Here is a 22,802-nt window from a genome sequence, read left to right as displayed (position 1 = left end):
TAAGTGAATTTTGCAATAAGATTTTTTGCCCAGAGGCCGTCCAGGCTGTGGAGTAGGCTGACCTCTGGGTTCTGTAATGAGTCTCTGCTGATTTTCTCTTCTGGGTCCTTACTTACAGTGTTCTGCTTTTCAAGGAAACGTGTGCGTCATGCATTTGAGTTCTTCAGTTACAAACACAATGGTTTGTCACTATCCCGTAACTCTTGAATGGAGACTGTCTCCTACAGCTTCACAGGGAAGAGGAGCTTGAATGGTTCTGGGCTTTTTCTTGTTTTAGGTGTTCACTGCTTTGTTCCTGAACTCTTCAGGTAGAAACTTAAGCTTTGTAGTCAGACACTCTTGGGTCAGACACTCTGGCACTTCTTAGCCATATGACCTCGGGCATTCCTTTACTCTGTCTGCGGCGACGGTCATCCCAGCACCTAGTTCCATAGACTGTTGGGAGAGTTCAGTGATGTGATGTGGGTAAATAGCCTGTCTGCGAACATAGTAAGCAGTGAAGTCATAGCCGTTTTTACTATTAACAAATTGTAAAAGTCCTTTGAAGTTAAGTATCTGGTTAGAAACTTCAGTTCTCATTTTAAGCACCTAGATATGTCAGCACTAAGTAAAGTAAATAAGTCGCTCAGTCGTGTCCTACTCTTTGCGACCCCATGGACTGTAGCCTACCAGGTTCCTCCCTCCATGGGATTCTCCAGGCAAGAGTACTGGAGTGAGTTGCCATTTCCTTCTCCAGGGGATCTTCCCTACCCAGGGATCGAGCCTGGGTCTCCCGCATTGCGGGCAGATGCTTTAACCTCTGAGCTATGTCAGTACTAGCAGAATTTAAAAAGAAACAGCGTAGCTCTGTATGTCTCCTACTTCCAGCAAGCAGTTTCCATAAGCATAGGCTATAGACAAGGCATTTATTATGAAAACTTATTTAAAAACCCTGAGATCTTGGTCTTTTAAGTTACCGACAAAACTTAGGCAAGCCTTTAGAAAAAATAGTGGGTTTTGTGTGGAAATTAGTAACTTAATGTTTAGTTTTCCTTTTATAGTGATATCCAGATCCTGGTTACAGTTGTTACTGAATGGTGCTAACATCAAACTCCGTCTTCCGTGGGCCTCCCCTGATGAGGTGAAACCCTACCCACCGTATCACTCTGCTGTACCAACTGTGGTCTGTCTTGTTTCATTAGGACGTCTTATCATGGTCCGTGCCATTAGAGCCTGAATTTAGATTCCGTGAAGCCCAAGAGACAGCTTTTGAAGTATTTTTTTTCTTTGTAAATGGCATAGATAATCTCTAGGCACTGAGACGTTTGCTTTCTACCCTTGAGTTTTGCTTAGTTTTCTAAGGAGGAGAAACATTTTGAAAATGGTAACTCAGAGCATTATCAGCAAATTCAAAGTAGCATCATGGTTTTTAAGAGATGGCTCAAACCTGAAGGACAAAATAGAGTCATTTGTAAAAAGATAGGAGGGCTATTGGACTTACTTTTCTGTGTAAATTGTGTTCTGATTTTGTACAGATAGATAGTATTGTCAATACACATGATTATATTAAAGTGCTCTTCAGAGACATTGCTATACTAATTATTCTGTTTTGAGTTTTATTTCCTGCTGGCAGAAGGATTAGTAGTACTTGACTTTTGGTGTTAGCAGACATGAAAAAACAGGATTTGTCTAATTATAAATCTTTATTACTAGAGAGAAGAAAAATAAATACGAAGAAATGATTTGATGTTTATTTAAAGTTGTTTCCATTAGGAAAAATACTTTACTGATTGAATAGGTTGAATAACTGGTATAGCTAGATATTTTAAAAATAAGTTTATTGATATATAACTCACATGCTATCACATTCATGCCTTTGAAGTATACAATTTAGTGGTTTTAATATATCCACAGGCATGTGTAACCATCACCACTAGCTAAGTTTAGAATGTTTTCATCACCCCAAGAAGAACCCTGGTGCCCATTAGCAGTCACTTCCTCGTCGTCTTTCCTCTCATCCCCTGGCAGCCACTCATCCGCTTTCTGTGTGGATTTGCCGACTCTGGACATCTTGTGTAGGTGGGGTCATAGCAGCGTATGCCCTTCTGTATCTGGCTTCTTTCACTCGGCATCGTGTCTCTAAGGTTTATCCATTATCTAAGGAATGTAGCATTCTCTTCATTCCTTTTCATGGTCAAGTAATATTCCGTGGTAAAGACAGGTATACAACATTTGTTTATCCATTCATTGGTTTTGACTATTTCCACTTTTTTGCTGTTATGACTGTGACTATAGTTATGCTATAATTTTTTTGTTCACGTTTTTGTGTAGACATACTTCTCTAGGGTATATACCTAGGATTAGATCAGTGTTTTTCAAAAATATATATAGGAATATATTTTCTTGAATTTTACAAAAAAATATGTAGGAAAAGGAAGCCTTATTCTGAGAATTGTTAATATACCTGAATTAAAATTTTGTAAGGTCAGTAAAATGTAATTAGAACATCTATTAGGAGATCATCTTTATAGTTGAATAATTAGAAAAAAATGCATGATTCTTTATTCTGGTTCCCTTATATGATTAACTTGTACATTTCAGATTCTTTCAACTGTAGACACTAGATAAAACTTGGTTAATTGAGAAGTTATATAGTAATGGCAAGTATATTCTAAGTACAAAGGTATTTATTAAAATTTCGCTGTTTTTCTTTTTTCTTTTGGAGTGGTTTAGAGTAGTGATTCAGACTGTAGCTTTGAAGTCAAATCAGATCAGGGTTAAATCCTGGCCTGGCATTCATTAGCTCGGTGACCTTGGACAAGTTATTTAACCTCTCCAGATTTCCTTTCCCTAATGTGTAAAATGAAGGGCGGTGTTTGTCCCATAGAGTTGGTGTGAGGATTGAGGATGTGTGAAGTGCAGATGGCAGCACCTAGGCTAATGTTCAGACACGATCAACTGAAGACCGTAGTTTCCATGAGGGTTCACTGTGTCTGTCATACAGTTCTGTGGGTTTGGACAAATGTCGAGCATCTTTTATCTTCCAGTAGAGGATCATATTGAGTCGCTTCACTGCCCGAAAAAATTCTGAGTGTTTCATTTACTCATCCTTCCTCCCGCCCTCAACTCCTGGCAGCCACTGATTTTTTTTTTTTAACATCTCCACAGTGTTTTATTTTTCAGAATGTCATTTCATTGGAGTCATACAGCATGTGGCCTTTGCAGACTGCTTTCTTCGCTTAGCCGTATGTGTTTGTTTCCTGTGTCTTTTTGTGCCTTGATAGCTGTTTTTATCGCCGCTTGGTGTCCTTTGGATGCACCACAGTTTATCCATTCATTCACCTACTGAAGGATGTCTTGGTGACTCCCAAGCTTTGACAGTTATGAATAAAGCTACTGTGAGCATCCATGTGTAGGTTTTTGTCTAGATATGAGTTTTCAACTCACTTAGATCAATGCCAAGAATCTTTAATTGTTAGACCCCATGGTAAGAATACGTTTCGTTTTGGAAGAAGCTGTGAGGCTGTCTTCCAGAATGGCTGTGCGGCGGTGCTCGGCTTCTTCCCCACCACCTGGCATCGGCAGTGTTCTGGAGTTTGGACAGTCTGTTAGGTGGGCGGTGCTTTCTTTGATGAGGTGTGTAGATCTTTTATCCACTTTTTGATTGGGTTCTTTGTTTTCTTATTACTGAGTTTTCAGTTGTGTATATTTAGGATACAATTCTTTATCAGTTATGTGTTTTATAAATATTTTCTCCCAGGCTGGTCTTTTCATTTTCTTAATAATTTGTGTGTGGGCGGGGGGGTGGGGGTTAAGTTTTTATTTTATACTGAAGTATAGTTGATTTGCAGTGTATTATAATACTGTTTTATATTGTTCTGCTCCATTAAAAACAAAACTGGCCCCGAGGGCACTGATTATACAGCATGTTAGTAGGTCACAACCTGTGGTTGAAAATCAGTGTCTCTTCTGTTTCCATAATGTTCCATGAACAGAGTCAGTAAAGCAGCGGACATTCTGGGCAGTGATTCCCAACATCGATGAGTAGGGGTGTCAGGGGTTGGTACTGCCCTTTTCCTATTCAGGGATTCTTTAAGTTTTGGAGAGTAGATTTGCTCAGCTGCTTCACCCCCACACATGCTGTGGACTTACGGCATACCTAGTCTTTATGAGAAGGTTCATGAGTTTTGCATTTCTACAAGGTTTTAGACAGGTTCCCCCCAAATGTATATGCTTTTAAATACTGGAGGAACTGAATAAGTTAGATGAAGGGAAGCTGAGATGTATATTTTGTGTTCCCAGGAATAGTGTATAACCAGATTTCACCAGTTCAAGCTATTGAGAGGAAGTTTTCATATGATGGAATATATATTTAAAAAACACTAAATTATTAAAGCAAATAAAAACAGTGACTTGAACTAAACATAATTGATACGGTTTTTGAGGATCTAATTTAAAGGTCACTTAACTGTATTATGGAGAAGGCAGTGGCACCCCACTCCAGTACTCTTGTCTGGAAAATCCCATGGACAGAGGAGCCTGGTGGGCTGCAGTCCATGGGGTCGCGAAGAGTTGGACACGACTGAGCGACTTCACTTTCACACTCATGCATTGGAGGGGGAAATGGCAACCCACTCCAGTGTTCTTGCCTGGAGAATCCCAGGGACAGGGGAGCCTGGTCTGTGGGGTCGCACAGAGTCGGACACGACTGAGGCGACTTAGCAGCAGCAGTAGCTGTATTAATTTCTTCTTATAAGTAGATGCAACTCAAATATTTAAATGTATCTGTCCTCTCAAGAGTGTTAAATGTTTCTCACTTATTTAGAAAAAATTTTTCATTATTGTTCAAAGGCTAGTTCTAGTTCTTTGCCAAAATAATGCAAGTTCTAGTCATGGGAATTGAACTTAATATGATCTTACTAAACTGTTCATTCTTCTTTGGAGTTAATTCTTTTCCCCCAGATTTGCAGGCGTGTGTGTGGGGGGAGAGGTGGAGCTCGCACCCTGGCACCCTGTGGTGCCACCTGTGGAAAGCGGGAAGGCTTTACCCAGGGGTGTCTGTGATGTCTGGGTTTGAGTGGAATCTGCCAAATATCACATATGTGTGTACAGGCTTCTGACTTTTACACTAGGATTTTTAAAAGGTTCTTTTCCTCCTTCTAGTGTGGAGTAACTCAGCTACTAGAGGGGTATAGTATTGATCTTTTTTTCCTGTTTGAGACTTTGAAGATAGTATAAGAAGGCAGACACCTACCCTTTGTGACGCCACCTACTTTAAAAATAATTATTTCATATACTTGGGGGAGTTGGTTGAGTGCCTACTATGTGCCAGGCTTTGCTCTAGGCAGTAGTGATACAGCAGTGAACTAGCTAAATCCCTACTCTTCAGGAGCTTAAGTTCTAGTGGCAGGAGACAGAGGATAAACAAATAAATACACAGCTTACACAGGTGTGTAAGGTGGTGGGGAGTGCGAAGAGAACGAAGTGGTGAGAGGCTGCAGTGAGACAGGGAGGCCGCTTCAGACGGGCCGGTGAGGCGGACAGAGGCCTTACAGGCTCCCCCCAGGCGGTTCCTTACATCAGTGGTCGATCCTAGTGGCTTTCTTTATGGAGCTCAGATGACCTTAGGAGTGAGGATTAGGTGCCCTCTTGCGGGATTCGATATGGTTATGCTGGTGGCTGCCTGCTAGGCTGCCTCTGTCTTTCACTTACCAGGCACCGCTCATCAGAATAGTCCACCAGCTCTGAGAACACAGGTGCTGCTCACAGCAGCCTGTGGCTTTTTGGGATTTTTAAACAAGTTTTTAAAACCTAAAAATATGTGCAACTTGGGACACACTTAGATAATTTTAAGAGCAAGTAATGGGGTCAACAGCTCACCCCTGTGAGTCACAAACACTATTTTAGTAGAGGATATAATCATGATAGCCATTGATAATTTAGTGCAAGAATGTTGTGCCAGAAATAGCCACGGTCTGTTACAGGAGAGCAAAGGAGGAAGCTCTGACTCTCACCAGGCCAGGATGGGGAGACAGTGTGTCAGGAAATGCTCCTCGAGGAGGTGGACGGCTGCGGATGATGGAGGGGGAGGGACAGGGCCGGGGAGCCTGGCAGCGTGGCTTGTCTGGGCAGAGGGGACGGGGTGAGAAGAGGTGTGCAAAGCGCCTGTCGCATCCGCTCTGCGTGTGGCAGCATGCAGTGTAAATCGGTGTGTGCCTCTCTAACTGCGGTTAACCAGATCTTTTATTTTCAATATATTAATCTTTTAGGAAGAATAAACAATAACTTTGTTTTCTTTGTCTTCTTAACCCTTAACTCTATTGGATTTCATCTCTATATATACTATTACGAAAGAAAAAAACAGCGCTGCCCCTTAGAGTGTGACATGCTGCCAACTGTAAGACATGTTGTGGTTTCAAAGATACTTTTAAAAGTGGATGCACATGTTGCTTGAGTTGAACATCCTTCCATTTCTTTTAATCTGGGGAAACCTTACTGTAATCGTGGCAGCAGCCCCATGCCTTTTCAGCTCTAATTTTAGAAGATGCTTTGGGAAGTATGGCATCCAGGTCAATGCCAGCTTAATTTATCGCAAAAGCTTTTAAATCTCATGACTGTAATAAAGTTAGCTTTGACTGAGTAATAGAGATTAGAGGAAATGGATTGTGCTAAGATTAGGAAAGGTAGGCTTTAGTAAAGACTTTAGAATAGAATTAAAAACCGAAAGAATGTGTGGTGACTTTTGGATCAGTTATCTGGGAGTTCTTAACTTTTAAGAATTAATGTTCATACTCACAACTTCGCCATTCTGCCTCTCCTCTGCTTCTCCCATCATGCTGAACTTATTCACACGTCTTGGTAATTCAGAAAGCATCCCCAGAGTGTCACGCCATCATTCATTCTGACAACAGGTTCCTAAAGAAATCTGCTTTCTGACAGAGAAGCACAATCCGTGTCTTTATGGACGCCACCCTGTGCCCGTGGTGGGTGTGAGCACGTGAGACTGGTTCTGGCCAGAGGCTCGGCTTCCCGAAGCACATGGTCATGCAAACCTTCACTAGCTCAGAGTATGGAGAAAAGCCGTGGACCCTGTAGTGGGTGTGGGGCTGCAGGATGAGGCTGCAAGGGATGAGGAACGGAGAGAAGCGGGACCCTCTCCTGGTCATTAGTGAGCTGTAGTTATAGCTGAAGATAATTTTTAAAAAATTTTTCGCTGCCTTGAAATTTCGATTTATAAACTGTGGCTTGGGAAAATCTACTGTTAGACCTTAAAAAGCATAGCCTGTGACGTCACATGGGAGGATATTTGCCACGTGTGGATTCGTGCTCAGTTGTGTCCAGCTCTGTGACCCTGTGGACTGTAGCCTGCCAGACTCCTCTGTCTATGGGATTTCCCTGGCAAGAATATTCCAGTGGTTTGCCATTTCCCACTCCAGATTTATTAAAAATCTGTTCTGATTGTTCTTGTGAAACTGGTATAGCATTAAGGCCCTTCAAGTTCTGGACTTGTTTGTAGTAGATCCAGGATTTACCTGTTTTATTCCAAATTATACAGATTCCAACCAGTTATGTGTTTAAGACCCCTGACAGAAAAAAAATTTGTCTGGATCAAGGATCAGAAAGAACTGTTTTATTTCTTGTAAAATAGAACTGTGTTTATAATTTCCAGAAGAACTGCATGAAAATGCTTGTTTACTGAATGGATTGGATGTGTCTCACTCAGCGCTTGGATAGTGTTTCTCCACCTCTGGGGTGTGGTGGAGACTTTGCATTTAGTGTGTCATTCGTGGAGTCGACCAGATTTCAGGGAGCCTCTCAGGCATCAGATCCTGATCAGGAAGTGGAATGAAAGATTCCAAAGTGAATTGCCTGGAGCCTGGGGAGGGAGGTAGACAGGCTGGCGCTGTGATGTAACAATGTGTGTGGAGGGTTACTGGATCACAAAGGAAGGGACACGTGGCCTCCCTGGTGAGAGAAGGTGGTGAAGGGAGGTTTTGCAAAGGCGGTAGCATCTGAGCTGAGTTTTGAAGGGTGGACAGGCGTTGATAGGCAAACAGGAAGGGCGCTGGGGCAGAGGGCCGGGCCCGAGAGAGCTGGGCAGGGGGAGCGCGGGGGAGCGCCCGAAGACGCCAGGGCCGGCAGGCCAGGAAGGCGGTGAGGCGCGCGCCCCTTGATAGGGGCCTGCAGCTTGTCCCGCCGTCCAGGCTTTCTCAAAGGCCGTTCTGTGGCGACCTGGGCCCCGTGAGAGTCCCTGGCGGGGGAAAGCTAGAGATCCGCATGAGCATGGCGACGCTAGCCTCTGAGTGCCCCGTGAAGAGGCCAGTTTCCTGTTTATAAACCGGAAGAAGTGTTTGGGGAGGGTGGCTGTTAGGCGGTAGGAGCCCCCTGGGTGTTTTAAGCCAGGAAGTGACTTCGCTTGGTTCACGTTTAGAGAGGGAGCTGGTGACCGCCATGGGGCAGGTGGGGTGAGAGGAGCTGGGGCCCAGAGAGTACTCCATAACTGTGGCTGGTTTTGGTCGAATGGAACCTGGGTGCCAGCACAAAGATGCTTGAATCTCAATAGACGGGAATGCAGGGCACTGCTAAGAGAAGACTGTACCAGTAAGCTATGCTAAGACGTTCAGTTGACAGCGAGATTTTGAGAAGGGAATTTGGGGACAAATATAGATTTTGTTTCTGACTTTGATCAAAGATTAAACATTCTATGATATTGTCTGATTAAAGAAAATCTTTGGTTTAAATTTTACTTTAGGAGTAATGTTTTTAAAAATCCATTCTCACAGGACCTCTTGAGTTCTTAGGTCAAAGTGATAGGTTTTTGGTGTTTTTTTTTTAAGATTTAAAAAAAAATAATACTGGACAATTTTTATTTTTTGAAATTATAATGTGCTTTCATTTAAGAACCACTTTCATTTTTTTACTGTGCTATATTATTTTTTCAATTGAAAAAAATAAATTGGATTTTTGGTCTTTCTAGTACCAAATTTTAGGAGCCCTTTAGATCTTGAGGGCTTCCCTTGTGGCCCAACTGGTAAAGAATCCGCCTGCAGTGTGGGGCACCTGGGTTTGACCCCTGCGTTGGGAAGAGCCTCTGGAGAAGGGGACGGCTGCCCACTCCGGTATTCTGGCGCGGAGAGTTCCATGGGCTGCGCAGTCCGCGGGGTCGCAGAGTTGGACACGACTGAGCGACTGTCACTTTCCCTTTAGACACTGAGGCTGACTTTTCACAGGTAGTGCTAGTTGCAGATATTTTCCCCCCGTTTGTCTTTTTTGCTTTGTAAAAGATTCTTGTATTTAATTACTTGAATATATGTTATAATGGTTTTTCAGTCATAGTTAGGCCTCTGTACTCCAAGGTTACAAAAAAATTTACCCAGTTTTAGTTTAGAATTTTTATAATTTTGTGATTTACTTTAAGATATTTGATTAGGAACTTATTGCTTATGTGTAATATGCAATATAAATCCCTTTTTTTCCAGTTGGGCCTATTAATTATTCAAGCAGCGTTCACTGAACAGTCTTTTCCCTTGTGAGTTTTGAGGTGCCTCCTTCATCATTGGCCAGTTTGTGTTTCTGGACTCCATAGTTTGTGCCACTGGTCTGTTGATGTTCTGGTGCCTTACCGTATTGAGGCTTTATAATGTCCAGTAGTGCTGGTTCCCTTCTAATAATCCTCTTTGGGCATTTTCCTGACTTGTCTTACATGTTAATTTTTCAACATGAACTTTAGAGTGAGCCTAACCTGTCCTGTAAGCATTTTGGCCAGATGGAGTGGTGGTAGGAAGGTGGGGAAATCACTTTTAATTTGCAAGTTAATCTTTCTATTGCTTAATGACTCTAAGTTGTAGCTTTAATGTAATCTTTTTTCTTACAGATGATATTAACCGTGTTCTTGAGCAACAATGAACAGATTTTAACAGAGGTTCCTATAACACCAGAAACAACATGTCGTGATGTTGTCGAATTTTGCAAAGAACCTGGAGAAGGCAGTTGCCATTTAGCTGAAGTGTGGAGGGGAAATGGTATGTATTAGGCTCTATAACAGTGACCAAGTACATGAAATCCTATGTTTGTTGAATGCAGAATTTTGTTCCTGGTTCTTTGTTATCTGAGGTAATAAGGAATTGGGAAATTAAAAACTTGTTATATCACATGGGGATAGGATAGTATAAATGCTATTTTCAAAAAAATGTGTTATAGCAAGGAGCTCAACCCAGTGCTCTGTGACAACCTAGAGGGGTGGGTTGGGAGGGACGTTTAAGAGGAAGGGGACGTATGTTTAAGTATTGATAGTAAGCCCTTCATAAATATTTATTGAGAAGAGTTAAGGCTGGCTCTTACATTTAAGGATTTGTCATACTAGCTGGGCAGAGAAGATCAGTACAGGTAATATGATTACTGAATGCAGAAAATTCTGCAAAATAACATAGACTCTAACGGAGGGGTTGAATTGAGCTGGGATGAGATATGCTGGGTGAGAGAAGCAGTGTGAGGGAAGGACTGGAGAAGAGAATGGCCAGGGTGTGCCCCTCAGACAGCATTGTGGTGGTGGGGGGTGGGGGGAGCGGGTCGCTGAGATGGGCAAGGCCTCCGCTTCAGCAGCGAGTGGAAGAAGGGGCGGTGTGCACTCCCGACTCCGCGTCAGGGAGCAAGAGAGCAGCCAGTTGGACATGTTGCGTTTGAGATAGGTGTCCAGGTGGATGTGTTTAAAGGACACTCAGGGATAATCAGTGAATTCTTAACGCTTCTTAAAAACAGGTTTTCACTGAGGTGTAATTGGCGTACAACATTCTGTTTGAAATGCACCCCGTAGTGTTTCTATCTTTGTGTGTGCTGTGACATGATCACCACGGTAAGCCTAGCTCACGTCCATTGCCGCACACAGCCACAGAGCATCTGTTCTTGTGATGAGAGCTCTCAAGGTCTGCTCTCAGCAACTTCATGCCTGCAGTTGCAGTGTTAACTGTGGTCACCGTGCTGTACACAACATCCCCAGTAAGAGCTCTTTATGTATCCTAGATACAAGTCCCTAATCAGGTATATGATTTATAAATATTGTCTGTGTTATCCTTTAAATCTGGAGTAAAAACTTTAAGGACACGTTGAGAGAAACTTGACTTTGATAAATGGTGGTCCATCACCAAAGTAGCAGGAAGAGGCCAGGTCCTCAGGTGTCAGTCTGACAAACAGGAGGGGGGTGAAGTAATGGGGGTTTTAGGGGGTGACTGTTAGAGCCTGGTCGCTCCATCATCTTTAGCCTCTCAGCTTTCTTGTCTTTGTTGCTTGTTATCACTACTAATTCCTGGTTGGCCTCATACAGTAGCTTGGGAGAGCCCCCATGGTCCCAGCTGCTGGAGGATGCTAGTCTCTTACGTGAGTCTTGAACTGGTGCTGTCCCTGGCTCCACGGCCATCTGAAAGCATGACCCAGGGATTTACCTCATCGAGAATGAGGCCTGCCTCCCCACAGAGCAGGTGGTCACAGCCTGCTGCTCCTGTTGCCTAGAGCAGTCCCGAGCACCTGGCCCCCGAGCCTTCACTCTCCTCGAATCTTGGAGGGTGTTACATGTCTCTCCTCTTTGCTTCAGTACTGTCATTGTGTTTATCAAAACAGGACAGTGGCTTTCATCCCCTCCTCTCTCATTGGACTAAAATTGCTGAAGGCGGGGACTTGTGCACCGTCACACATGCAGTGCCCAGCCTGGCGCTCATAGAGGCCCTGAGTAAACGCCTCATTGAGTAGATTGGGGCTGCAGAGCGAAGTCTTGGCAAGATGGTGGCGGATGAGCTCCAAAGGAAGGGAGAAAGCACGGCCTTTCTCAGTCTTTTGACCCTGGAGGAGCGATTCAAGTGATTTTCAGATTTTGGAGAACCCTTTGCATAAAATTACTGCATCCGTTACTCACAGTATACTCATCTCATCAGTGTTCATAAATAGAATACTCCAGTATAATTGTCAGTGCTTTTTTAAAATTTTAATATTTATTTGGCCGCGTCGGGCTCACTTGCAGCATGCGGGATCTTCACTGTGGCCCAGAGTGCGCAAGCTCAGTAGTTGTGGCCCGAGGGCTTAGTTGCTCCACCACACGTGGGATCTTAGTTCTCCCACCAGGGATCAAACTCGAGTCTCCTGCGTTGCAAGGCAGTTCTTAACCACTGGACCACCAGGGGAGTCCCTGTCAGTCCCGTGTTGAGAGGAGAGCGTTTCTGTGTGGATCTGTGTATTGGTCTGCTCAGGCAAATAACAAAGCACCCCAAACTGGGTGGCTCAAATAACAGAAATTCACCTATCTTTTTACAGTTCTGGAGGCTATCGGTCTGACTTCACGGTGTCAGCAGGGCCGGTTTCTCCTGAGGCCTCTCGGCGTGGTGTGTGGATGGCCATGCCTTCTCCCCGTGTCCTCACGTGGCCTTCCTCCTGTGTGTGTGTGTCCTAATCTCTTCTTAAAGGGACACCAGGCACATTGGATCAGGGCCCACTCCAATGACCTCGTTTTTACTTTCTACCTCCTTAAAGATCCTGTCTCCAAATAAGGTCCTGTTCTTATGGAGGACTAGGTTCAGGACTCAGCATGTGGGTTTCTGTGTGAGGGGACCCAGCCCAGCCCATAACAGCCTGTTCATTTGGCCCGCTCACTACCCTGCTCTCGTCTGGCCCCTTCCTTACACACGGTGTCAGCTTTAATGCACATCAGGCAAGACCTTCAGTTTTTCTTTTTCTGAAATCTCCTACTTGGTGTTTTTTGTTGCCTTTTCCAAGAATGCCTGAAAGTCGTATTATAGATTTCTCCATTGCATACAGTGTTGATGAGGGTTAGTATTTATTACATGGTATGTGCAGGGTAGTTTTGTTTTCACTTTAAAACAGAAATAACATTTTAGTTAACCTTTATTTTAAAAAGCTACTGAAGCTTAGTTTGCTTTTCTTAAAGTTAATCTTTTCTTAAAATTTTTTTTATTTGTAAAGGAAACATTTTTTTAATAACTGCCTTAAGGGAAAATTAGATTTAATATTTATAAAGTTATGCTCAGATTTAAGTGAAGATTATGTGAAAGTCACTCAGTTGTATCCAACTCTTTGGGACCCCATGGATTATACAGTCCATGGAATTCTCCAGGCCAGACTACTGGAGTGGGTAGCCTTTCCCTTCCCCAGGGGATCTTCCCAACCCAGGGATTGAACCCAGGTCTCCCGCACTGCAGGCAGATTCTTTACCAGCTGAGCCACAAGGGAAGCCCAAGTGAAGATTATAAGTTGATTTTAATTAATGTGAAACAAATTTGTAAGTCAAAGCAATACTAATAAAAATATGGCCTAAGATAAAATTTTATGTTAAACTGATGGACATGATTAATCTTAAATCCCACAGCTATAGCATTAGCATATACATGTTTTTAAAAAAATTTTTTATAACACAAAAATTGTTATTTTGAAAAAGTAAATCATGTTACGGTTTGACAGAAAACAACAAAATTCTGTAAAGCAATTATCCTTCAATAAAAAAAAAACAAACCCCACAAAATGTGGAATGGTAATATTGAATACTTCTTTAGTGTTCAATTTGTGCTTGCTTCTTGCTGTACAGATGCTCCGTTCTGAGTTGGTTAACCGAGATGAGACGGTTTACGTCCTTGCCCTTGAGGTCTGTTGAATAAGACAGGGCTTGCCTACACATGTAGGAAGATGAAACGGCAGCGGCGTAGTGTGCATTGTGTTTCTGCGAATGGCGGGGTTTTCTTCCTTGTGGAAGTCTGGCCCTTCTCTCAGGCTGAAAATTAAATCACATCTTGTGTGTGTGATGAGGCTCCCACACGCGCAGTTCTTTCTCCTGACTTGGCCTGAGCAGGGGTGTCTTACCAGCCCTGCTCCTGCGTTGAGAGGAGGAGAAGTGGGTTGAGTTCTGTCCTGCTCCTCCCAGGGCAGGCGTCTTGCACCAGCCTCGGGACCTGCCAGTATCCGTCCTCACTCTCAAGCACAAGCAGCGGTGGGAGCATTTCAAGGTTTCCTTTCTTTCCCTTCACATTGAGATAAAATTCACGTGGCATAGACATCCCCATCGTGGGGTACAACTTCGTGGGTTTTAGGACGTTCTCAGTGTTGTGCAGCCGTCTCTGGACTCGCTGCCTCCCGTTTCTCCCACCCCAGCCCCTGGCAGCCACTGTATTACTGTCTGGCTCTGTGTGTTTGACTCCTCTAGGTACCTCATATAAATTGGATCATAGAGTTTGTGACTCTGATCTGGCTTTTTTTCACTCAGCTTGCTTGATTCATCCCTGTTGTAGCACTCATCAATACTTAATTCCTCTCTTTGGCTGAAATTACCCATTGTATGATACGCAGCGTTTCATTTATCCTTTCATCGGTTAATGGAGATTTGGTTTGTTTCCACTTTTTGGCTGGTGTGAACATTCTCTTGCAAGTGTTTGTGTGGGCTAGCTGCATTGCCAGGAAGTGAGTATCAAGCCTTTGTGCATCTGATTGCCACCTGTAACATTTTAGTGAATACTAAAATTTGGGCAGTTTGTTAATGTGTTCCTTTGAAAGAGTGGGAGGTACACTGCTTCATGATGAATATAATAAAGGACATTTTTTCCAATGTTCCCTATTTAATGTTGCAAAATTGCTTTTATGATTACTTCTTTGTGTTTATAGTCTTGCTTTTATTTCATTAAAGTTAAAATTTAGTGCTCTTAATATCCTTGAATTCTAATGTATATATGTGTGTATGTTTATTTAAGTTTATTTTTACTCATTTTTTACTTTTGGTAGGATTCATTTTGTTTGTCTCTGGGAAAAGTAAGAATTTTTCTGTTTGTTTTTCCCTAGAGCGTCCCATACCCTTTGATTATATGATGTATGAACATCTTCAGAAGTGGGGGCCACGAAGGGAAGAAGTGAAATTTTTCCTTCGACATGAAGATTCCCCAACAGAGAGCAGTGAGCAAGGTAGATAAGTGCTTTAATTTTTGCCGTGAAAGTTACGTTAAGGAAAATAGGAATAGATGTTAAATTGTTCCCCTGTTCACTTGCAAGTGGTGAGAGGGAGAGTCGGTGTCTCAAGGGGTTTTACCCCTGTTACTGCTGTTTATGATTCACGCTTTCGGGCTCCCAGCCCTTGCCTCCTCAGGATCCTGAGTCAGTCACATAATGCGTGAAATACGTGCGTGGACCTGCTGCCAGAAGGGACTGCTCTTGATAAATATCACATGGTTGAAATCTCTGGATTTTAAGAATGAATGAAACCATGAAAGCATCATAAAAATTCTGAGAAATGCCTATGTGTGCATTTGAAGAGAGAGAAAGAAAGAGCAAGAGCCACCACCTAAGTGGGGAGTGCCCTGGTGGCCTAGTGGTTAGGGCTCCAGGCTTTCACTGCCATGGCCCAGGTCCACTCCCTGGGCAGGGAGCTGAGACCCTGAAAGCCTTGTGGTGCAGGAACAAACTGATATATGTATATATATGTATGTATGTATATGTAAGACTTCAGTGTGACGCTGAACCATAGTAGAAAAGACAGTTATTTAAACAACAACAACAACCTGCATGGCAGTAACCACCCTAAAGCAAAGTCAAAAGACACATTATAAACTGGGGAATAGCGTTTATAGCTCATATTGCAAAGGGTTAGTTGCCTTTATATGAAGTGATAGAGCCAGTGAAATGGAATGGGCAGAGTATGCAGACGTGGAAGTCTGCGTGGCCAGGTGCCCAGCCACACCCCTAGGAAAGGCACGCAGGGCGAGCACGGAGACGCCCACTGCACCCATCATGCCGGCAAAGATTAGGACGTTCAGTAAGCGTTGGCAAGGACGCTGAGAAACAGGCAGTCTTCCACACTGTTGGCGGCTTCTGTAGAAGCAGTTTAGCAATATCTATTACACGTACGAAAGCATGAAACCTTTTACCCGGCAGCTTCACTTTTGAGAATTTTCCCATAGCTGAGTCTGCACAGGTACGGGATGACGCATCCGCAGTGTTGCCCACGGGCACTGCTGGTGGGAGCAGCCGCCAGCGCCTCCAGGGGTGTCGGCTGAAGAGACCGGAGTGCGTCTGCGTCGTGCCCTGCCTCGAGCCACCTCCTACACTTGCCCCCTGAGTAAGCAAGTGTACACACGTGCTGCCTTCTGTGTAGCAGATGAAAGCGTAGTGGCGTGTTCTGCGTCGGCTGGTGTGTGTGTGAGCGGTATCTTTGGAACCATCAGTAGGAAACTGGTCACATAGCAAGCCTCGGGGAAAGGAGAGAGGGAAAACGGGTCAAGCATACCTTCTTGTTCCTTTTGAATTTTGAACAATGGGAATATACTACTTGTTTTGAAAACTTGATTGGAGTATAGTTGAACTACAATGTTATTGTTAGTTTCAGCTTTACAGCAGAGTGAATCAGTTGTGCATACACACACATCCGCTTTTTGAAGGTGCTTTTCTCGTATAGGCCGTTAGAGACCACTGAGTAGAGCACCCTATGCTACACGGTAGGTTCTTGTTAGTTTTCTGTTTTATATGCAGGCGTGTGCACATGCTAATACCAATCTCCCGTAAATTACTCATTTTTTAATTAAAATTTAAATAAGGGAATCATTTTTTTTGGAAAGCATATACACTGTACAGTTAAGAAAAAATCCTTGTTGTTTAACAGTGATTGTGGATTACTTCTGCTATTAAAACAAAAAAATTGGAAGGACATCTTTTTGTCAAAAGAAGATTATTTTATTGCAGATTGTCCCTGTATGTTTCTTTTTGTTTGTTTTGTTTTTGGCCGTGCCATGGAGCACGCGGGCTCTTAGCTCCCTGACCGGGGATCGATCCTAGGTCCTCGGCTTTGGCAGCAAGGAGTCTTAACCACTGGACTGCCAGAGAAGCCCCTATTTGTGAGGTTTTTTAAAACCAGTTTTTTTTTAATGGGCAGAATATACAAACGTGCAGTTCATAGCGAAGAAGAAACGTATGTGGGGGGGTGTGTGGGGGGGATATGGGAAGGCGCCACCCGTGAGCTCCTGAAGAAAGCAATGCGGGCAGCCCAGCGAGGGACTGTGGCCACCTGTCACGCCAGCAAAGTTGGGATGTTTGATGACAGCGTTGGCAGACGTAGAGGACATCCCGCACTTCAGAGTCGGGAATCTCTCTGTGGAAGCGAAAGGGGAGCGTGGAGGACGTTTCTCCCGTCACCTTTACCCTAGGGGGAACAGGAGCTTGGTGTGTGAAGGAGTCGACGCAGGTCATGTGCAGAGCGGTAGCTAGAGTGCGGAACTGACGGAATGGAGTTGGGAGCCCAGTCCTGCTGCTTGCTCAGTGTGGGCCCTGGGCGCCTGACTTCACATCCCTGTGCCTCCGTTTCCCTGTGTGTGTGGTTCGCAGTGCTGTGGTGGCAGTTAATGAGGTGTCCTGGTGCGGCGCTCACTAAAGGTCAGCTCTCACTGTTTTCTGACTTTGGAGTGCAAAATCATCACGTTTCTTCTTCACCATCAAAGATTAAGTGACACTTAATATAATTTCTCTGTGTTTTATGGTATTCTAATTTGATTGTTTATTGTTTGGAAGAAGCAGCAATTATAGAATATTAAATTAACCCGAGCACCTTATTTCATAAAAGTACTATTGCTTTTAGTAAAGAATTTAATTTTTCCTGTAAACTGGTAGATACCATACTCCAGAATGTGTGTGTATGTAATTTCTGCTAACAGAAAGTAGCTTCTGTGAAGCGCCTTTTGTGTATCGTGTGACTGTGTCTGGTTGCACGCTCTGCCATTCCTGTCCATTTACCCTCGTTTCCATTAGTGGCCTCCCCAAGGGCCCTGATGGGACACTGCATTCTTACTTGCCTGTCTTCCCCATCAGATGCACTGTGTGTCTGTTCATGGACTCGGCAGCTTTGCTTTGTGCATGAAAAGAATAAGGTTTTTTAATCTCCTGAGAGCCAGTCTTTGCTTCCTTGGGGGTGATAGCACTCTCTGAGAATGTATGGCTCAAGGTGAGGCAGTATTTTCCATAATATAATGTTTCTTCAAAACTTTAAAAGTAGCAGGAAAGAAATAGAAGAAAACATGTTATTCTTTTCTCTTTATTTTAACATCAGGTTAATGACCCTTTGAAGCCATGTTTTCTTAGTAATGAAGCAGGCTCTGGGGTGTGAAAATTCTCAAAACGGCGTCAGGTGAGCGACGAGCGGAGTAGGAGCAGGCATCCAGCGCAGCGCAGCCACTTACGTGACTCGAGACTCACCTGCCGCAAGACCGTGCCGCACACTTGGTTTAATAAAATGACGACAGGAGAATTTTGCCAGTTTAAATTTGAAACCCTTAAAAATTAAAAAAAATATGTATTTTTTTATAGAACAAAGGAGAATTCAGAAGATAGTATCCCATCTCAGTTTTAACCCTAGTAGTGAAGATCAGTTTTATGCATCAGGTTTTGAATTACTGGATATTATAAGTTCTATTTTTGTCTCTCTTAAAATTTTTATCGAAGTATAGTTGATTTACAATGCTGTGGTAGTTTCAGATTTACAGTAAGGTGAATTAGTTATATATATACATATATCCATTCTTTTTATAGATTATTTTCCCATATAGGTCATTATTTTAGTCTCTCCTAAAATAATAAGAGCTTTAATTTTTTATAAAAATAGATAATATATATAAAATGCACGTAACATGAAATTTACCATCTTGACCATTTTTAAGTGTTAGAAACTTTTTGATATAAATCAGTTTCAATATTCTGAAATAGAATATAGAAAAAAAATTCATTTAAACAACTTTATGTATACAGGTTAATTATAAAACATTTTTTCAACTGTACTAATTTTTGAGCTGTCCAGCCTAGTATTTTGTACTTGTGCTCAATAAATATTTGAATAAGTGAAGAAATTATGAAGTATTTTTTTCTAGGATATTGGAGAAGGCAATAGCACCCCACTCCAGTACTCTTGCCTAGAAAATCCCACAGCGGAGAAGCCTGGTGGGCTACAGTCCATGGGGTCGCGAAGAGTCGGACACGACTGAGCGACTTCACATTCACTTTTCACTTTCATGCATTGGAGGGGGAAATGGCAACCCACTCCAGTGTTCTTGCCTGGAGAATCCCAGGGACGGGGGAGCCTGGTGGGCTGCCGTCTCTGGGGTCGGACACAGGGTTGGACATGCCTGAAGCGACTTAGCAGCAGCAGCAGCAGCAGCAGCAGCAGCAGGACATCTTTTAGTAAGCCTGGCACTCTCATTTCTCTAGGTGGCCGTCAGACCCAGGAGCAAAGAACTCAGAGAAATGTAACAAATGTACCTGGAGAAAAACGCACTGAAAATGGGGTAAGTGATGGTGAATTTTATTGAACAAGTTTACTTGCTTTTTATAGGTACTGATGCATTTTGGTTATGATTTAACTGTTAATATTCATTTCGACTGTGCTGAGTCTTCACTGCTGTGCGCAGCCTCTCTCTGCTTGCAGTCGTCGGGGCTGCACTCTCATTCCGGTGTGGAGGTGGCTCTTCTCGTTGCAGAGCGCGGGCTCTGGGGCACGCAGGCGCCAGTAGTTGGGGCACGTGGACTCTAGAACCAGGGCTCAAGAGTCGTGGCTCACGGCGCTGAGCTGTTGCACGGCTTGTGGACTCTTCTTGGACCGGGGATGGAAGCGGTGTCCCCTGCGTTGCAAGGCAGATTCTTAACCGCTGGACCGCCAGAGAAGCTGTATGATCTATTTTTAAAGAATTATTTTTGACTAGTACTAACCTAAAACAGTAAAACTACCAGTTATTTACCAGCGAAACAAGTTTATTTGGGAACAGCAAAGAACTGTAATTCAGGACATGCAGCTATGGACAGCCACATGCAAGTACTCTGCAACAAGAGGAAACACTTTTATAGAGGAGAAGGGGAGGTTGGGAGGGGCTGTTATCAACAAGAAGCCTTTTGGAGGAAACTGGGAGTTTGAAGTTTGGTGGCCTTTCCTTCGCTGCATTGTTGCCGCGAGGGGGAGGTGGGTCTTCCTTCTGCCGGTGGCCGTGAGTGGTGGAGTTTCCTCCTCTGGGGACACACGGTACGCCTCTTCCTGTTTGTTGGGTTGGGATCTGCACTGGTGTCTAGAGCTGTGTGTGTGAGAGCGCCCCGCTGTGGCCTCAGCCCCATTTCCTTGGGTTTCCCTGTGTATTTTCACAGGGGAAGTTGCCATCCTTGTCGAGTATTTCACTCATTTCTGTGAAGGTGTGACGCGGCAGCCTGAGCGGCCATGGTCTCATCGTCCTCACGGTGCCCGTGCACTGGGTGGGCTCCAGCAGAGCAGTGCCCTCCAGTGCCCTTTACGTGCTGCTGCCATGGCTGGTCCTGGAACCGCAGCCGCGGGCCTCAGTCCCCTGGAGGCAGATGGGCTCATCTCCAGACTGAGAGGCGGGCGTGCAGACTTGCTTTGTGTCTTCAGTGTTGATGTCTTGAGCCTTCCGTCAGGTTTTAAAAGACAAGAGGGCTGCTGGGCTGAAGTCATCATAGGTGTCTCCAGGGGAGAGGACTTCCTTTGTCATCTGGTGTAGAGTTGGAGAAAAGGCCTAACATCGGTTATAGGGGAAGAAGTTTGTCCAAGCAGATGGATTCTTTGAAGAAATCTGTGTTGGAAGAGCAGAAATGCATGAATGACAGTGAGTGAATGAGAGGAGAACAAAGAAGGGGAGAGATTTCATCATGATCTTTTCTGGAAACTCTCGTAGCAACTTCTCCAAATAGTTTTCAGGCTGAAGAATAGTTCTTTTTCTGGCTCTGCCCTCACTGGATGTGTAGCTTCGGCAGGTTACTGCCTAGCACACTGCTTGGCACAGCCACACACGGGTGAGAGACACGGGCCTGGAGTGCGGAGGGCCCATCTCCAGACGCTGGCTTCAGAGCTTTCTGGCTAGCTGGGTTTGAGCAAGTCACTCTGCCCCTCTACTTCCCAGCTTCATGTTATTGGCTTTTGTCAACTACCTTTGTGGCTTTAAATGATACACTTATATCTCAGTTTCTTTGTACAATCACCTTGAAACCATGTCTCTGGACCTCCCTTCTCGTAAGACGAAGCTGTCAGCACCCCTCCCCCTTTCTCCATCTCCCTCTCCCTCCTACCTTCTAGCTTTTTCAGCTGTGCTTCTGTGTTGTCAGTGCTGATAATATTTGTGTACTTTTATCTGAGTATAATTGAAGACTTTTATACTTTGTTTATGCCAAAGCCTTTGACTGTGTGGATGACAATAAACTGTGGAAAATTCTGAAAGAGGTGGGAATACCAGACTACCTGACCTGCCTCTTGATAAACCTACATGCAGGTCAGCAAGCAACAGTTAGAACTGGACATGGAACAACAGACTGGGTACAAATTGGGAAAGGAGTACATCAAGGCTGTATATTGTCACCCTGCTTATTTAACTTATATGCAGAGTACATCATGAGAAACGCTGGGCTGGATGAAGCACAGGTGGAATCAAGATTGCTGGGAGAAATATCAATAACCTCAGATACGTAGATGACACCACCCTTATGGCAGTAAGTGAAGAACTAAAGAGCCTCTTGATGAGTGAAAGAGGAGAGTGAAAAAGTTGGCTTAAAGCTCAACATTCAGGAAACGAAGATCATGGCATCAGGTCCCATCATTTCATGGGAAATAGATGGGGAAACAGTGGCTGACTTTATTTTTCTGGGCTCCAAAATCACTGCAGATGGTGATTGCAGCCATGAAATTAAAAGATGCTTGTTCCTTGGAAGGAAATTATGACCAACCTAGATAGCATATTAAAAAGCAGAGACATTACTTTGCCAACAAAGGTTCGTCTAGTCAAGGCTATGGTTTTTCCAGTGGTCATGTATGGATGTGAGAGTTGAACCGTGAAGAAAGCTGAGCGCCGAAGAATTGATGCTTTTGAACTGTGGTGTTGGAGAAGACTCTTGAGAATCCCTTGGACTGCAAGGAGATCCAACCAATCCATCCTAAAGGAGATCAGTCCTGGGTGTTCATTGGAAGGACTGATGTTGAAGCTGAAACTCCAAAACTTTGGCCACCTCATGAGAAGAGCTGACTCATTTGAAAAGACCCTGATGCTGGGAAAGATTGAGGGCAGGAGGAGAAGGGGATGACAGAGGATGAGATGGTTGGATGGCATCACCAACTCGATGGACATGGGTTTGGGTGGACTCTGGGAGTTGGTGATGGACAGGGAGGCCTGGCATGCTGTGGTTCATGGGGTGGCAAAGAGTTGGACATGACTGAGCAACTGAACTGAACTGAATACTTTGTTTATACACTAGTTATAAAGTTGAAAAGCATGTAATGGTGTTTTAGATTTTTCAAATGGTAACCACTGTAGGGCCAAGGGGTGTACTAGATTATATTTCCTTCTTTTGAGCGCCACTCAGGGAAAACTCCTCCTCCTGTCAGGATTAAGGATTCTCCTTCCTTACCCTCCAATCGCTAAAGATCACTCCACAAATCCTCTTCCTGTTCCTGCCTTCTGACTTGCTGGTGCTCTGAGTCTGAAGCCTCTGTGGGGTTCTGGCAGGCCTATGTGCTTCAGAAAGTCTGAAGGAATAAAGGCCCAGGCCCCATAGGTAGAACTTCTGATTCAGTAAGGCTGGGATGGGCCTGGAAGACTCATATAATACTGTTGCCGTGCCAGGTTTGGGAACCTCCAGAATGCATGGACCCACTGTCCAAAGCATTCAGAGCTTACCTGTCCAACAGAATCTTGAAGATACCTTTGTCTTCTAAGATTTCCCCTACTTATCAAATAGGCGGGGACTGTGTGTGTGTATAAACGGAAGGGACTTAAATGGAGACCAGTAACAGTATGGTGAGTTTCGATGCAATGGGTCCT

At 43.9% G+C, this 22,802-nt stretch overlaps 1 protein-coding gene across 2 annotated transcripts in view; it reads left to right on the top strand.

The window, feature by feature from the left end:
* The window catches only part of PPP1R13B (protein phosphatase 1 regulatory subunit 13B), a 73,908-nt gene that overhangs the window by 23,343 nt on the left and 27,763 nt on the right, over positions 1-22,802 (top strand). For both annotated transcript variants that reach the window (XM_018066083.1, XM_018066084.1), the window contains exons 2-4: positions 9,854-10,001; positions 14,806-14,925; positions 19,204-19,280. In XM_018066083.1, coding sequence (XP_017921572.1) covers positions 9,854-10,001; positions 14,806-14,925; positions 19,204-19,280 — 345 coding nt within the window. The remainder of the gene's footprint in view (positions 1-9,853; positions 10,002-14,805; positions 14,926-19,203; positions 19,281-22,802) is intronic.

This window comes from Capra hircus, chromosome 21, assembly GCF_001704415.2.
Source record: "Capra hircus breed San Clemente chromosome 21, ASM170441v1, whole genome shotgun sequence".
NCBI lineage: Eukaryota > Metazoa > Chordata > Mammalia > Artiodactyla > Bovidae > Capra > Capra hircus.
This window is presented reverse-complemented; position numbering and strand designations above follow the sequence as displayed.